The sequence below is a fragment of the Seriola aureovittata genome, chromosome 21, assembly GCF_021018895.1.
Source record: "Seriola aureovittata isolate HTS-2021-v1 ecotype China chromosome 21, ASM2101889v1, whole genome shotgun sequence".
NCBI classification, from domain to species: domain Eukaryota; kingdom Metazoa; phylum Chordata; class Actinopteri; order Carangiformes; family Carangidae; genus Seriola; species Seriola aureovittata.
The window spans coordinates 3,602,713-3,619,934 of NC_079384.1; the positions used below are offsets into that span (position 1 = coordinate 3,602,713).

The window sequence follows — 17,222 nt, forward strand, 5'->3', positions numbered from 1 at the left end:
AAACATTTAGATTTTCAGCACAAACAGGCACATTTGAGAAAAATAGCAGGGGATCTTAAATCCTTCCGTGTGGAACTCCTAGTTTTGATTGACTCTATTATAATAAACATGTCTATCTTATAACGCTACACAACTCTCTCACCACATACTAGAAGTTTTCACAGGCACTCTTGGTTCCTTGTAACCAAGACTCAACACATGACCTAAATCGGGCCAGGTCCAAAATAGTTCAGTCTATCAGGTCTGGAATGAGTCCCATTCTGTTGCTACAGATCTCAAGTCTGAGTGTCAATATACCCTTGCCCTAAATATTTTTTATTTTAAGTGTCATGTTTTTGTGTAATATACAGATTTGATTTAATACACGTTCATTTACTTACTGTATATGTACGTATATGCCTTCATTTGCCAGATTACTAATCTGATTGCAATATGTCTTGGTTTACATGTAAATCAAAGGCTTTAGCTACTTTCCATTCAAGTATTTGTTTACAGCAGTTTTCAACTACATCCTAAATTTTTCATATTGGCCATACATGGCCCAGCAGTAACTATACAGTAAATATCTGTCCTTGTGTAATAAAACAAGAGCTCTTTTAATTCTGTTCTGGTCTAGAAACGGTCAGTATTCAGGTTATCTATCTACATAGATTAATGGGGACATGTCACTCAAACACATATTAACAAGGCCACCCGGGTGGGATAATAAGGCACTATTCTACTCACACCCCTCTTCCTCCTCTCTTACGTTTTCCTCTGAAACGTCATCTCCATTCATTACTTCTGCAGAAAGCTGAGCTAGACAAAAAAGAAGGATTAAAAAAGATGTGGTTTGATTTTTCTTTTCCTTTCTTTCCCATATTAAAAGCCCTTTTTTTTCTCCATCCCATCCTCCTGCTTGTCTATGACAATTATGAAATAAGACCTAAAAAACAGAAAAAAATGAGTGACCTACTTCTGGACATCAGTCCCCACAGACACATGCATACAAAAAAACACACACCCACAGAAATACACAAACATGCTGTTACTCCATAAGCCAGCCACAAATGAGGCAGAGCTCGGCGTGGAACATTGAGCCCAGTGTGTGTGTGTGTGTGTGTGTGTGTGTGTGTGTGTGTGTGTGTGTGTGTGTGTGTGTGTGTGTGTGTGTGTGTGTGTGTGTGTGTGTGTGTGTGTGTGTGTGTGTGTGTGTGTGTGTGTGTGTGTGTGTGTCGTCTTCAGAGCAGGTGAGTACAGGTTTGTATGTATAGGTGTTAACTGTGCAGCTGTCCTTTGCATTACATGTGTGAGGAATCTGTCATATAGCAGCAAAACAGATTATGATTCATATGTGCAAACCACTGACACACCAGTGGACCACAACTGCACATGGCTGTACCGAAATACACCAGAGATCTCCATAATAAAAACACAACAAAATGTTCACCTGAATAGTTGCAAATGGTTTGAAATTGGCTGATTGATTAGGTCATAAGATGACTGACCTACATTTATGACATAAACTGAAGCACAGTCACAGGAAAATTAGTGCTTGCCAGGCCGGATAGCAGTCAGCAAATTACATCTGACGAGCCTGTTTTATCCTTCCTCGTCTGGCCTGGAAGATTATTTTGGTTATTTTATTCACATCTTCTCACCCTGCTACGTAAATCACCCGGTGGTTGCAGGAATAAGATTCAGCCACCTTTGTCTAGCTGAGTCTTTCAGAGTGGGTTCATTTGCCAACGAAAAAAAAAAAGTCACATTAGACGTAAAAAGGAAAAGAGAGTTTAGCCTCGAAAGTGGAAGAAGCATGCTTTTCTGAAAAGGTCACATATTAACACACGCTGTGAAGGAGAGCGCAGGTGTACATGTCACTGCCTAGGTTTCCAGCCGCGCAAGATCCCCAATTGTGTCATTTAGCCCGAACCTGTGAATTGAAGGAAAGGCAGCTGCCAGATTTTACCACACACTGTGACTGGGGAAAGATTCATATTCTATATTTATCTTTTGCCTCTGGCAAAGGTTCTGAATGAACTCATTTAGTTAAACTATGCGAGGGTAGCAAGGTGTCCGGTTGGATATTACCACACACCGTGACTTGAATGGGTAAAAGCACCAGTGGGATAGATGCAGGAACCACGCAGTGAATGGAAGCTTTTTTATCTTATAATCCCCCATGATACAAAGTGAGATGAAGTGATGAAAGCTGGCACCAAATAATGATTTTTATACCCTTCCCATCTACTATTAAATCCATAGGATACACTTAAAGGCAGCAAACTGGGCTGCCTCTGGACATTTTGGTGACTTGGTAGCTTTACATCCTCAAGTGCCTATGTGAGGACTGATGTATTCTTAGCCAATGATATTTATAAGTTATTTACTTCAACTTATGGCAACCTCTAGTCCATGTCTTGTCATCAACAAGACATTGTCTGTAAATGAGTATGTTTGAACACCAGATTCAGAGTCCCTGTTATCCTGCTTTAATCATATATGGGATGTGAAAGCTTCTGGCATTATCCAGATTTCTGGTATGAATGAGAACCCTGGAGAAAGTCCTCGTCATGTTTGCACTGAGTTGACAGAGATGTAGCAAATATCACTCAACCTGAGTCTGTGGCTGTGAGTGGCCAGGGACCCCAGTGCCGGGACATGCAGGGAACACAAACTCATGTGCACCCCAAATGACAGGCACACAGAGAGCCATCAGGATTTGTCCTGGTATGCCTAATGCCAAGTTCAACTATGGTACCTGGGAATGGGAGGGAGGAGAAGGGACCAAAGGGTGCATTTCCATGTTTCTTTGGATGGGTGAGGTAATATGCTGCCATTTGTATGTTTGTAGAATCAATACGACAGTTGGCCAGTTCTTACATGGTGCCCCTTTAAATCTCCTGCACACTTTTCAAATGTCTGTAGTGATTCAGACTTATGGTGTCCACCTGCTCAAGAAATGTCAGCCCCCTTGGCAACTGTTCAACAAAAGCTCTGATCCCCGTTTGTTAAATTGCTCCTGTCAATTATTTTTTTTCCAAACTCTCTTAATTACACCTCAGGAACAGAGCGGCTGTTTGCTGATGCAGCTGTTAGTTTGATATGGGGGTCAATGGTGCAAAACTGTGTGTGCATTCAAGTGCAAAAGAGTGGAGGAACATTCAGAGACACAAGGCATCTTCCTATCATACACACACGTACATATTCAAACTGTCTCACGGTTCAACACACACACGCTCCTGGCACAGAGTGGTACGGCGATCCAGTGTCTGATTTATTGTCCCATTATATGTTTGTTCTGCTGTATTTACAGACCATTCACTGAACAGATCTATCAGGAGAGGAGTCAGCGCAGCAAATAGTGGCTTCACAGACACTTCCTGTTCCTTGTGTGGCCGAGGATTCCCATCCTGTCATGCGAACAGACAGATGGACTGATCGACGGACAGATTTTTCAAACGTCGTGATCACTAATCCACCTCCAGCGTGGATACAAAGGAAACGCTTACACTGCAGCTCCAAGTGTTCCTCCTCTAATTAAGTTCAAACTCTTCTACTGAATGTTGAGGCTTTTTAAAGTATTTCTGATAAAGTATGTCACATGTGGATAATGTATTAGGCTAATGTATATGTATTAGTTTGATATTTTAGACATGACAATATTGATATCACTCTTATATCTGAAAGGGGAAGCTGACCAATTTTAGGCACCAAAGTCTGTTCTACTGTACTATGTGAAATATGTTGCCTTTTGTGTCTGCAGACAGCTGTTTGAAACTCCTTTCCTGGTGTATTACTATGTGAACACAAACAGTATTTTGACCTACAGGCACTGTTATCTTTGGCATGTAGTGGTGTAAATGGCTCCTTTTCAAGGTATCGGCAAGAAGTTAGCAAAGACTGAAAGCACAGAGAAGCAGCTAATATTTTGTTTTTCACAAATTCATCACTGCCACAAGTTCTCAATTGATTACGAACGCTACAACTCATATATATTCATCACAGGTCCTCCTACCTAAACAACCATATGGGTCCTGACACAACCCTGAAGTAGTGCCCCTACAGGCAGCATGCCTACCTGACCTCGGTTGTCATGGTTACCATAATAAATACACGACTGTAACAGGACCGTAATGGTCCTGGCTTGGTTAGGTTTAGGGTAAGATCGTGATTTGGGTTAAAATATGTACTTCCTCAACATTAGACGATCTTTGTTGTCGTGGTTACAATAATAAAATGTGGTTAACTTTGGAAAACGCTCATGGATAACAGAAACAACATAAACTGCTGGTTTCACATGGGAGTCGAACACCGCTCTCCTGTGTCGTGTTCCTGTGTTTTGTTGACCCGTCCTCCTCCTGACGTCGCCACACTTTCCTCTTTGCTCTTGTCATAATTACTACGACCACTAGATGTCGCCTAGCAACAAAACGTAACTATGGGTCATTGTAACCTGCTGCACAAACGACCTATGTGCTGTTTTTTTTGGGTTTTTTTTACAGGACGACAGTGTCATTCTGTATAGTGACATCGTCCTGGATTAACTGGTGTAACAATTTCATAGTGTCCTTCAAAGCAAAACAACAACAATAAAAAAAGAATTGAGGATGATGAAGGCCTCTGCTGTAGCAGCTCCATTCAGAGTAAAATAATAATTCTGTTTTCATCCTACGAAACCAACCTTCAACACTAATCGCCTTCAACACTGCCGTTGCTGTTGTAACCACAGATTTCTTGTAATACACTATTACTCATTGTTAGACACTGTTTTTACTGTTATACTGTCTATGACATGAATCCATTTAAATGACAGAAAAGTTATACCAGCTCTGGTTTTATACTGTACCTATGCAAACCATTCCAAACTGAATAACACACACTGTTTGGTAATGTACTGTACATTGATGTGTTATTTTTTTTTATGTAATAAAAGAATGAGCCACGGGGTAAAGCACTTGTTCTTTGTGTCAGGAAATCAAGACAACTAATGGAAGCACTTTCAGGCAGCACTTTGCATATCTGCCTCTTAGATGCAGATGTGTGGGAAGGCATAGTGCATGATTATTTTTCCTCTGAATGAGTCAGGGGAATTAGGAGTTTTACTTCTGTGAATGCAGCAAGCAGTAATGAACTGTAACAACCAGTCACTAATGCATCTCTAATGCAATCCTACTTGACGTTATGACATACATTGACACCTACAAACGCCACACAGAAGACAGGTTGAAACCCGGAACGATCTTGCTGTGAGGTGACGGTGCTAACCCCTGCACCACGTTTGGAGGTTTAAATCCACCCATACAGGTGTTACGTACTGATGGCAATATCAGTCTGTCAGTCCACCACTTTGGTCCAGACTGAAATATCTCAACAACTAACATCATGGTTTACCATGACATTCTGTAAAGATATTCATGATCCCCAGAGGATGTGTCCTATACTGACTTTCATGATCCCCTGACTTTTCCTGTAGTGCCACCCTGAAGTTAACGTTATAGTTTTTTAGTGCCTGTGGCCTAAAAAGGAAAAAGGATGAGACAAAATCTAGCACACATTTCCTGTTGCAGTTATGACAGTTTTGAAAATATTCAAATATCAAGAGAGGACCAAAACTCAAAATAATGATTTTTTTTTTTTTTTACCAAAACACACACACACACAAAAGACTGTGTACAGTTTGTGATCAGCCTAGTCAATATTTCATTACCCACACCGGAACTGTGACACCAGGAACTCTTTCTGGGTTGAGTGCAGGGTAATTTTGTTTAAAAGAGCGCTAATGTGACAGTGCCTTATGAAAATAAGAGAAAAATGAAGCGAACCTTATGCAACAGTTTCTGTTGTTACTGATTGTCTGTGGAGCACAACAGTGGTTTTAAGAGGTCACTACCAAACACTATCAGCACCGACATTATAAAGGCATTCTCACCACAATACAGAATACCAACAAAGAAATAAGCTAAAGTAATAACGTCACACTTGCTTGGAAATATTTCTCTACATTTTAAAGACATTGAATGCAACATGAAACGTTCTCTGTCACTTTTCTTTCCAATGTAAAGAAGTAGACTTGGCTTTCTTTGCACTGATCATATAAAACGAAGCCTGGGTGAGCAACAAGAGCAGCAATTCCAGTGAGTGGTTTCAAAAACTCCTTTGTCCTGCAGCGAGCAGTTATTTGCATCAGAAATGAGACCGAGGTCTGAAACACTTCTCATACCTGATTGATTTCAGAGACAAACGGCTGAATAGTACTAGAAGACCGCTCTGCAGCATTTACATGAGAAACTGCCAAGATGAATTCATGTCCCTAATCTCTCCACTCAAAGCCTTTGTGCACCCAACATAAAATTATAGAGTGTATCATGAATGTAACATGCAATGATATGATGAGAGAGAAACAAGAGGACACGAGAACTTCACAGTTGGGGTAAAAAAGAAAAACATATTACAAACCACTGGACTTTCTCACAGCCCCGAGATCAGTCCTGCAAGTTCATCAGAGGGATTTTGTTTTAACATCTTCCAAGTAATTCTCCCGTGCATCCCCACTGTAAACTAACTGAACCAACACAGTCATCTGTCTCCACAAGCCACAAGACCACAAGCTTATCACTTCTCTTCCTGTTTATATTACAAGGAGAGAGTTTCGGTGCCTGCTCACAAATCTTTCAAAACTTAACTTTAAACAACTGCACAAAAAACCTGTTGTATGACAAATTCCTTGCAAGCAGCACTGTGAGAAAGATGAAATCCAAATTTTACAGATTTTGCAGAGATTTTTTCAGATATATGTTGTTGTTTTTTTTTTGTTTGAGTTGTATTGTTTTTGGACTCAAAACTGTCAAGAGTCACCAAGCAACAACTACCGTGGTCACATTTTATTCCATTCTCTGATCTGTTGTTATCATTCTTTACAATCAAACCATGGTTTATGAACCATGCTTCGTTCATAAACACCAGCTGCAGCGAATTGAATCAGGCTGAATTTATCTTTATAAAATAATTAAGTTGCTTTTTGTTTACAGCAGTTGAAGTGTAAGAATTGGACTGATAATCTCCATAGGACAGATGCTGAAGCATGTCTTATCACTTACATTATATTGCTCTGAATATACAGTGTTTTAATCCCCTATAGAGGCATTTCAGACTGTCGGATAATTTTAATTGAGGTAACTTTTCAGTATGTGCAGAGGAAGCGTATTCACATCACTGTTCTCTCAAGCAATCACATATAGTAAGACAAAAAGTAGTAACGAACAAAGACGTCATAGTATAGTAAGGCATAAAAAGTCATAAAAACATCAGAAATTGTATATGTGACTCTTAAACACATTACCAGTAATGTGTTGTAATGTTCACAGATGTGAGCACATGACCGCCTGTAGAGATGGACAGCTGTGACTTTTAATGTGTTTGAATGAACAGCGCAGGTGCATTTGCATGTGGATTTAATGTGGATGTTTTCTCTCTCCAGTTATGCAGCAGGCGGATTGAAAGCAGGTGTAAAGGACACTCTGTATTTTTTAAACATTTCATGCCACTTTTTATCCTGACTTCACAAACCAAACTTCTACTGTGTCTCTCACTTTGTCTTTTATGAGCTGCCTGGTAAAAATCGTATTTGCGCACTGTCGGCAACATTTGTTTTTCCACTCTCCTCCTGCACTTCCTGTTCCAGTGCTGTACTACTGTACACCAGCCCGTCCTTGCTGAGTCATTATCTATGAGCCAGCCAAACCATGACTACTGTCTTCACGTGGGGGTGGGGGGAGGGACTGCTCAGACAAGACATTGGTGATTTTTCTTTTTGCCTCCCCCCTCAACATTGACGCCTCTTCGTTGCATCTTTTTGTTTCAGATCTGTAGATATTTTGTGTTATCATGTTTTTATGCATGGTCCATGCATTTTCTCTGTCTGCCAATGGGGTTACATTAGGTAACACACCGGTGAAATCAGATATTCCTACACACACACACACGCACACACACACACACACACACACTGTGTGCTGCCCCAAGTTAACAGAGGCTTTGACTGACTCTGTGACGCACATTCTGTAGTTTGTTAACCTGTCCCAACACTAACATGGACAATACGTTTACTGATTATCCCAGATTTGAAAGTCTCAGGGTCCAGTCACACTTAACAGAGGAGTTTTCTTTGATAAGAAAAGGAATGAGAAGCATTTATCTGTTTGCTGCTTGGTTTATTTAGGATCACACAGACCGCCGTCAGTTCACTTAGATGTTTTTTTGACAATGTTTAGTTAAACTGTTATCTTACCGTTAGAAGCTCTTTTTGGTTTTTTAAATCTTTGCAGGAATGAGTCATCCTTCTGTTTAAGGTTCTGTGATGGTTAAGTGGCACAAAAAAAAGAGAAAAACTTCTGATTATTTACTTAAGTAAAAATAGTTTGTCACAGAGTAAAAACTAATAAAATCCTGGACTCAAAATTTTACTCGTGAAAGTATATCATCAGCAGCAGTGTCATGTATCAAAAGTAAAAGTGCTCACTATGCAGAACTGCTCCAGTCAGTGTTTTATATATTTATATATATATATTATATTATATTATAAATATATCATATCATTGGATCATTGTTGACTTTACTCTTATGTAGGAGGGGTGGGTGGCCTTTTACAGGTCTGTGCCCAGGGGCAGTACAAGTACCTCAAAACTGTGCTTAAGTATAGTGCTTGAGTTACATTGCAACACTGTGTGTAGAATCCAAGCAAATCATGTGCCACGTTTCACACTGGTTGGGCGTATCAGTAAGTCAAATGCAGCATGATACTTCAGGTTGATCAGCATCAGCTGCTTCCCCTTCACTGGCCATTTGACTCGTGTCCAATTGCATTGAGGAAAAGAAATTCATGCATGACGAGGTCTTCTGAGTGAAAGTTGCTTTGTGTTATCCTGAGCTACAGTGATTGAATAACAGCATAAAAGCATCTGCATTGTCAAAAATCCTGTTTGGAATGAAAGAAACTCACTGCAGTGATGATCACTATTCATTAAGCTGTTACTTTGTTAGACGTTCTGTTTTAAACCAGTCAACATTTATTAATTATCATAAGAGAACGTGATTCTACTGGTTTATGAAGATATGTCTTTTTATTAGACACAAAGTAGGTCTCTTGTACCTGTGGAGATCCTGCAGAAAAGAAGACTCTTTTTATTTCACAACAATCAGCAATCACCAGTAGATGAGCCTCCAACCACAGCGGTGCACTGAACATCTCCACACTCCCCATCCCTTCCCTCCACCCGGCAAACAAAACGAAACAAACAAAAATAATTCAATTCATACATGTATATATACACACACACACACACACACACACACATATATCCATATAGAGACACAGATACATACATAATTTATGATGATGATATTGTCCAGATTGATTATTGGTCATTTCTAGAAACATTTTCAGAAAATATTGGGAGACATAGTTCCTCAGACATACAAAGTAAATCTCTCAGGCCTGGTTCTGCATCTGGGACAGACAGTGAGTTATCTTTAGTGAGGTAGAATTAATGCATAAACTTAAAATAGAAGACTAATTTTTTTTGGGGTGAACTGATTGGTCAGTATTCGGTTTTGATCTGATCCTCTGAAGCTGTGAAACATAGGTTACCATGGCGACCAACCACAGTTAAAAGCAAGCAAACTTTGTGACACCAGAAAACCTGAGTTAACCCCCAAAGATCACACTAACCTCGCTTTGTTCGTACCAGTTAACACACACACACACACACACACACACACACACACACACACACACACACACACACACACACCACGTTTACCACGTTTAAGATTTTAACATCAGCATCACAATGTCCATAAATCCCGAGCTGGTTCAGGTCACACCACTACTTTTATTTCTTTCTTTTTTTGTTCATTTCTACTAATTTTCCTTATTCACTGCCTCCAAGTTAGCATGTCACTTCACACCTGGCTGAATGAACCACATTAAAGCAGCAGCACACACTAATTTTTGAATCAACAAGTTTGAATCAACCATTTCCTGCCTCCACTTCACACACCTTCTTCACACACACCTTTTTCTTCTGTGATAACTGTTGTTGTTCATTACAGATGGATAACCATGGCAACTGACAGCTCCATGTCTTTTTGCATTTGTCAGTTGTGATTAAAAAAAAAAAAACTCTTGAAGGCTATCAACCACACACACACACACACACACACACACACACACAGCCAAACAATTGGTCTTTTTGCTCAGGTAAGTCATGCCATTCATCTGGGTAACATTGTACCCTGAGTGCCCCCTTTTGGTCACTCTGGTAACTGCATCATCTCAGGCCTCAGCCCCTCACGCTCCTTCTGCCTGGTGACATGAATAAATCACTGCAGCAGTTACTGAGAATGTGAATGACTACATTAATGAATGACACTTTGTATAAGGACAGAGAGGTATATTCGTGTATTTTTCCTTTCAAAAACATGAGAATACACTGAAAACAGCTGTTTATTTCTGCCTGAAACTAAAACCTAACTTTAAAAGGCCAGAATTCATGATTCAGGGTTGCAAGGTGACAAATTAAAGGAAAAAACATGACAAATGAGAGGAGAAACAGGATGACAGTGACCTCATCCAAAGGGCAGGAGGGGTCACTGAATGGTTTGATGAGTATGAAAATGAGGTGAATCGGGCCTTTGCAGTCACCAGATCTCAACTCAGTTGCACACCTATGGGAGATTTCGGACCAACGTGTTAGATAGTGGTCTCCACCACCATCATCATCAAAACACCAGATGAGGTAATATCTTTTGGAAGAATGATATTCATCCCTCCAGTGCAGTTCCAGATACTTGGAGAATCAATGCCAAGTGGAACCTGGTTGCTCATTACAAGAATCTTTATGTTGTTTTGTCATTTAATTAGTCATCCTCTGTATATGTCCAGATGACGGTGCATGAGAAGAATACATGAGAATGCATGAGAATACAATGGAACCAAACCGGGTTAAATGCCGAAGAGGAGTCAATTATTAACGCAGCTGCATTCAGTGGAAGTTATTATTTTGTAGTTACGCAAAGCCTCAGTTGCACAGTTCCATCTCCTTGATGTTTCAATTTATTTTTTTAGAAGTGGGGGGGGGGGCTGTTTCACTGCTTCCCAGCGCTCCCGTCTTCCTTAGAAATAACAGTCTGACGCAGCATTGGGAGTTTGGTTCTCCTGTCCCGGCGCTCAGTGGAGCACCCGGTGCCTATTCACTAGGCCTTGACGTGTATGGGAGGAGGAGCCCGCCGTGCGCTTAAATACAAGACTCCACTCCGCTACTCAGACAGAAACGCACAGCAGAGCAACCGAGAGCGACTCTTCTGACTAAAGCCAACTCAACCGCCTTTTACGCACACACATATCTTAGGTAAAGCAGTCCGCGCACACGGGTTTAACCATGATTAAGAAAATGTCGCCCCCAGAGAGCGACTTTGACATCCCAGCGAAGAACTGCTACAGGATGGTGATTTTGGGATCCACCAAAGTTGGGAAAACGGCCATCGTGTCTCGGTTCCTGAACGGGAGGTTCGAAGAGCAGTACACGCCGACCATCGAGGACTTTCACAGGAAACTGTACAGCATCAAGGGAGACGTATACCAGCTAGACATACTGGATACATCAGGGAACCACCCTTTCCCCGCCATGAGGAGACTATCCATACTGACAGGTGCTTATCCACATCTGTATCAAGATAGAAAAGTTACTCAGATTTAGAAAACAGTGGTGATCGTGCAAAAGTGCATTTTAAATGCTGCAAACGTGCGGTCATTGTGCGCACCGTGCGCCTTGTGCGCATGGCTGCAGGATGCATGAGTGTTTATTATACTATACTATACTATACAATACTATAGGGCTAGAAACTCCTGTGTGTTTACTACTCATCACTCTTTAAAGGCAAAGCAAATGAACTAAAACTTTCTTCTTTCCCTCCAGGTGACGTGTTCATCCTCGTCTTCAGCCTGGACAATCGTGACTCCTTCCAGGAGGTGCAGCGGCTCAAGCGGCAGATCTATGAGACCAAGTCGTGCCTGAAAAACAAGATCAAAGAGAACATCGACGTGCCTCTGGTCATCTGCGGCAACAAGGGAGACAGAGAGTTTTACCGGGAGGTGCAGCAGGAGGAGATCGAGCAGCTGGTGGCCGGGGACGACAAGTGCGCCTACTTCGAAATCTCCGCCAAGCGCAACGAGAACGTGGATAAGATGTTTCAGACTCTGTTTACCTTGGCCAAACTACCTCACGAAATGAGCCCCGACCTTCACCGGAAAGTGTCCGTGCAGTACTGCGACATGCTGCACAGAAAGTCTCTGAAAAACAAGAAGCTGAAGGACATTGGGGAAGCGTACGGTGTGGTCACTCCATGCGCCCGGAGACCCAGCGTGCACAGCGACCTCATGTACATTAAAGAGAAGGCGATAGGAGGCGGCCAGGGCAAAGACAAAGAGAGATGTGTGATCAGCTAAACGGACCGCGAGGCAGCAAACGCAACACGAAATCTTTGAAAGAAGAACGAGCCTGGTGCGTCAGCTTGAGGAGCGACCTGTGCGGCCGACTGCGCTCAAACTGACACGGGAGATGCGGAGACGCCGGGGCCGCCGCTGCCGCGCGCGCGCGCGCGCCCTCTGACTCGAGACGCGAGTCCGCAACAAACCACTCAACAACAAAAAAATAAATAAAATAAAAACATTGCCCACGAGACATTTGAGAATGTTAGCTTGTTCTGTCAGTCAGAGCCCAATGTGTGACGTGGCTTCATACCTTGTGAGACTCGCGCATCGATGCGTACAATGTGTTTTATTGACGTCATGCCTTTTTTAGAGGAGAGAGAAAAGAGACTCTTGGCTCAGGAGGTGCAATGATGGGGGGGAAATAATGTTGTTTACATCTTATCATAGATTTTATAATGGCTAATTACATTTCAATGTTTCGTTGCAAAACTATTTTTTATGGTGAATGTATATTTATTGTCAATGTCAATTTTTGCAAACAAGTCAAAGAATCTCAATATAATAAAACAAAAAAACAAACTAAAACTTATTTTGCATTGCTTCTCATTTCTTCTGGTTCAAGTTCCTTCTGTTCTGGTGCAACACAAACACTAGTGGCTTCATGTGCATCTGAAAGTCCCACACAGTGAAGACTCACACAGACCCTGCAGCCAGCTAACCCCTGATGCACACTGCACTGTGCACGTCTGCACCATAAGCATGAGAGGGTCAGTTTCATTGCCACATATCATCATCATCATCATCATCATCATCATCATCAGAGGCTAAAACACATAGACATGCTGTAAAACTGATGCAGGGATCTGGATTCTGGATACATCTTCAGTACAGACGCGTCGAAGAGAAATGCTGCTCATCGAATAAAGAAATGATGACACTAATACACATAAGTTTAAACAGGATATGAGACCATCACACAACAGGTGGTGTCACCAGGGGTTAAGAATCAGATCTGGTAACTCCACGACTGTGAATTCACTTTATTTTTAAGTGACCTTGAATATGGACACACACACACACACATACACACATACACACACACTTTACAGCAACAATGTGAATGTATGACGAGCTGTTACGTTACCCAGGAGGTGACTGTACCATGAAGGGTCAGATTTTACACCTAAATGATCATTTCTGTCTTTGATCCTCTCATGCATTTTAATAACAGGCTGCAGGACAAAACAACCACACACAGTACGCTGCGGAATAATTTCACCCTGCAGCTCTGAAGCGCACAATTTGTTCTCATCACAGTTTTAATTTTACATTATTTGCACCCTCATTTAGAAATGCAACCTTTTCCCCCTGGAGATGAACCAAACACAGTGTCCAGTGCTTTCTCTCTCCCTCCCTCTCCCTCTCTCTCTCTCTCTCTCTCTCTCTGTCAGGAATAATCCTGTAAACCTGCTTCCTGTCAGTTCATACACAGACAGGAAGATATCCTCCTGCATCATCCTGTGTGTCTGTGAGACAGATATCGTGTAAAGAGCAGGGACACACACTCAGCAGTACTGTCCACTGTAACACTGCCCTCTTACTGATCAGTAACACGATGTGCTCTACTCCTGGCTGCATCCATTATGAAAACACATAATTACAGCGTTTATTAGTATGCACGGCCGTGTCTATTCGCTGAAGAGCAACTTTTGTTTTTGTCATATTGAAATTCATGTGTTGAACTCTAATCTGAGGGACAATCAGACGCTGCAATCAAATGATACAAAAAACATTTTAATGAGGTCACGATGGACAACGTTTACACGCTGCGAATCACAGTGAACCGGTCGGAGCATAAGTTTTTCATTATCGCCGTCGCCACCCCATATGGCAGAAGTGTCAACATTTGTACCAGTGTCAGCGGGGGAGGGGAAAGCTGGTGTCACAGTGGAAATAAGTAGGGGAGACGGGGGATGGGTGTGTGTGTGTGTGTGTGTGCGTCTGTGTGCATGTACAGAGCAGACAGTGCTGATACAAAAATAAATTGAGTAAAAAAAACAACGTACTTACCTCAGCATTAGTTTCTTCTCTCTAACATTGTGTGCGTCACAAGGTGCCACTTTCTCACTTCTGGAACAAGGACTGAACTGAGCAGGAACAGAGTGAATCAGGTGACGAGTAACCTGTTCCTGATTGGAGAAACTGGAAATGTTAAATATTCAATCAACTCATATACGCATTCCAAAAAACCCACAAGGAACTCTGGGACATGAGCACAACTTTAATCAAATCCACTGTTTTCATCACATTATTAAATTACAATTCTACATCACTGTTTTGATTTCAAACTGTTACGTAAGTGGGTCCAGTGATAAGACTAATGTTCTTATGTTGTCGTTTGTATTTTTACATAGAGGCCAAATGTTGCTTAAAAAGCTGCTTCTCTCCTCGCAGCGTCTACTGCCCCTGGTGGTCAACTGAGCTCGTGCATTTGACTGTGTCCCAGGCCCATACTAGTACTAGCTCAATGGAGTGCGCTCAAGATGGAAAATAAAGTTCACTACTAAAAAAACTCTAATGACTGTTGTTACTGCAATGCACAAAAGGAAATACAGCAGCTCGGCTGAAAATCATTAAAGTGAACAACAGGTGATGATGAAATTGCTTGAGGAAAGTTTTTTGTTTTGAAATGATCAGAAAAAGTCTTTGCGGTGTCTCTATTGTAGGATTTGTCTTCGCTCAAAGGACTGCAGTCGTGTTGCGATTTATGTCACTGCACTGATACTAATGATAATAGTTGCAATGTCCTGCAACAAAATTAACAAGAAAGTGAGAAAAATGGCGGCCAAGCCCGATCTGTGCACATCCACACAGTCCTGAGAGGAGGTCTTCTCAGGCAACAACTTATTACATGTGCAGAGTATTTATACACTGTGGTGTTACAGCTTTTATTTTGGTAAAGAATAAAGAATTCTTCCATGACTAAATTTAGCATAATTTCCAGCTGCACCTGCATTTTACTTTTCAGCCATTTACTGTTTCGTTTTTTCCTCCAGGTCACCGTGCAGTGACTGAAACAGCAGTTTGACAATCTGCACTCTAAGAAACTTCAAATGAGCAGCTGAGGAGAAAAGAAAAATATGTAACGTGACAAACCGAGGTGACCTGGTGAGATTTATTGTTACCGTAAGAGCGAGAGCTGTCATGAAATATTCCAGTCTAGTTTAATCTAATGATAGTGATCAGCCCCGACACACGTCATTAAAGAGACACATGGTGAGAGAACGGAGAGGTAATTTCTAAATTGGTGACTAATGACACAGCGAAGGTCCGTAGAATCCGTCTTATTCAACGCCATATCATAACTGACCTTAAGTGTGTTACAGCAAAGTCGGTAACATCAGGAAATGAGCTGAGGTGGCCTCGTGCATAATGATATTGATGAACTTCTTATATTATTATTATTGAATAGCGTAACTTATATTAAAGTCAAGAATCCTGTATTTCATTTAAAATTGCAATAATTGTTTCTTCAACCGCTTCAGGGAAGCGGAGCAAGCTGAAAACCAACACGTCACTGGAACAATCATTCATTCAGAGATGTGTGCGTGTTCTGTTCAGCGCCTGTGGGAAATCTGTCGCTGCTTTCTACTGAAGAACCAGTTGGTTTTAAGTCTCTGTGGGTTCATCATCACTGCACGCCAGAGCTTTCATATCACACATAGTCCCCTGAGCTGTTTTTACAATACAGTATAAATATTGACAAGAGCAGGGTTTCTTGTTACTGCGTTTTCCCAGAATGCCGTTTGACAAACTCCATATAAAAGTAAAGAAGTCAATGTTTTTTCTCTCTCTCTCTCTCTCTCTCTGTGTCTGTCACAGAACATGAGCATGAAATACAGCAGGCTCAACAATAGTTTCACGAACTTCAACTATAAACTTTGGGGATGACACGTTATTCTAACACCTGTATTTGATGGAAAACATTGGATCTGTAAAGTTTTACCACTATATCAGAATGTACATATTAATGTATTTGTCAACAACTTCAACATAGAAAAACACATTTGTAATAAAGGGAAATATGTTTTCCTAGGAGAGACTATTATAACTGTTGAAAGTACTGTACATTAATAAAAATGTAAAATATCCTTAATATCTGCTTACGAGATTGTTGCAAGTCATTTTGCAATGTTTATGTAAAGCCTGTAAGTGTTAAATAGGGGGGTTAAAGTGAAGTGTTTCCATATTCTGGTCTAATTCCTGCCACTTATTACACCAACTGGTCTTGTGTTTTTCCCCTGTGACGGATTCAGCCCACTATCCGGAGGAATTAAATCGACTGGATGATTCTGCAGCTCCCGGCTCATGCAGTGCCAGTGAAGGGTGTAGAGTGTGGCGAGGGGGCGGGGGCGGCGGGGAATGGGCACGTATGCAGGAGACTGGGAATCTCATCCATCTGTTACAGACCTAAAATGAATACTTTCATTAACTGTAAGCGTGCCCTTCTTCTAACCCTTATAGTTGCCTTACTTTGCCTGCACCTTAACCACAGCTAACCAAAATCTTTCCCTCAGCAAATAAACAGACACTTTTTATTTATGTCCAGCAGCTCATTTGTAATAACAATAAAGAATAATTGTAATAATAAGGATTTAACTTAGTGTGATTGTTGACTGACAGCACAAAAGGTTTCTCACATTATTTCACAGCAGCTGTTTGTTAAACAATAATATGTTTCAGAGATTCC

General features: G+C 41.2%; 2 protein-coding genes across 2 annotated transcripts in view; both read left to right on the forward strand.

Annotated features, from left to right (window-relative positions):
* Positions 1–4,933, forward strand: part of pemt (phosphatidylethanolamine N-methyltransferase) — an 81,837-nt gene extending 76,904 nt beyond the window's left edge. Inside the window, exon 12 of the mRNA XM_056366574.1 lies at positions 3,296–4,933. Within this exon, the coding sequence (XP_056222549.1) occupies positions 3,296–3,344 (49 nt within the window). The 3' untranslated portion in view covers positions 3,345–4,933. The remainder of the gene's footprint in view (positions 1–3,295) is intronic.
* A 6,365-nt stretch (positions 4,934–11,298) lies between these two features.
* LOC130162463 (dexamethasone-induced Ras-related protein 1-like) lies at positions 11,299–13,061 on the forward strand. Its single transcript, XM_056366205.1, has 2 exons — positions 11,299–11,691; positions 11,958–13,061. Exons 1-2 carry the CDS (start codon positions 11,421–11,423, stop codon positions 12,485–12,487), a joined length of 801 nt encoding a protein of 266 aa, XP_056222180.1. The 5' UTR covers positions 11,299–11,420; the 3' UTR covers positions 12,488–13,061.
* The last annotated feature ends 4,161 nt before the right edge of the window (positions 13,062–17,222 follow it).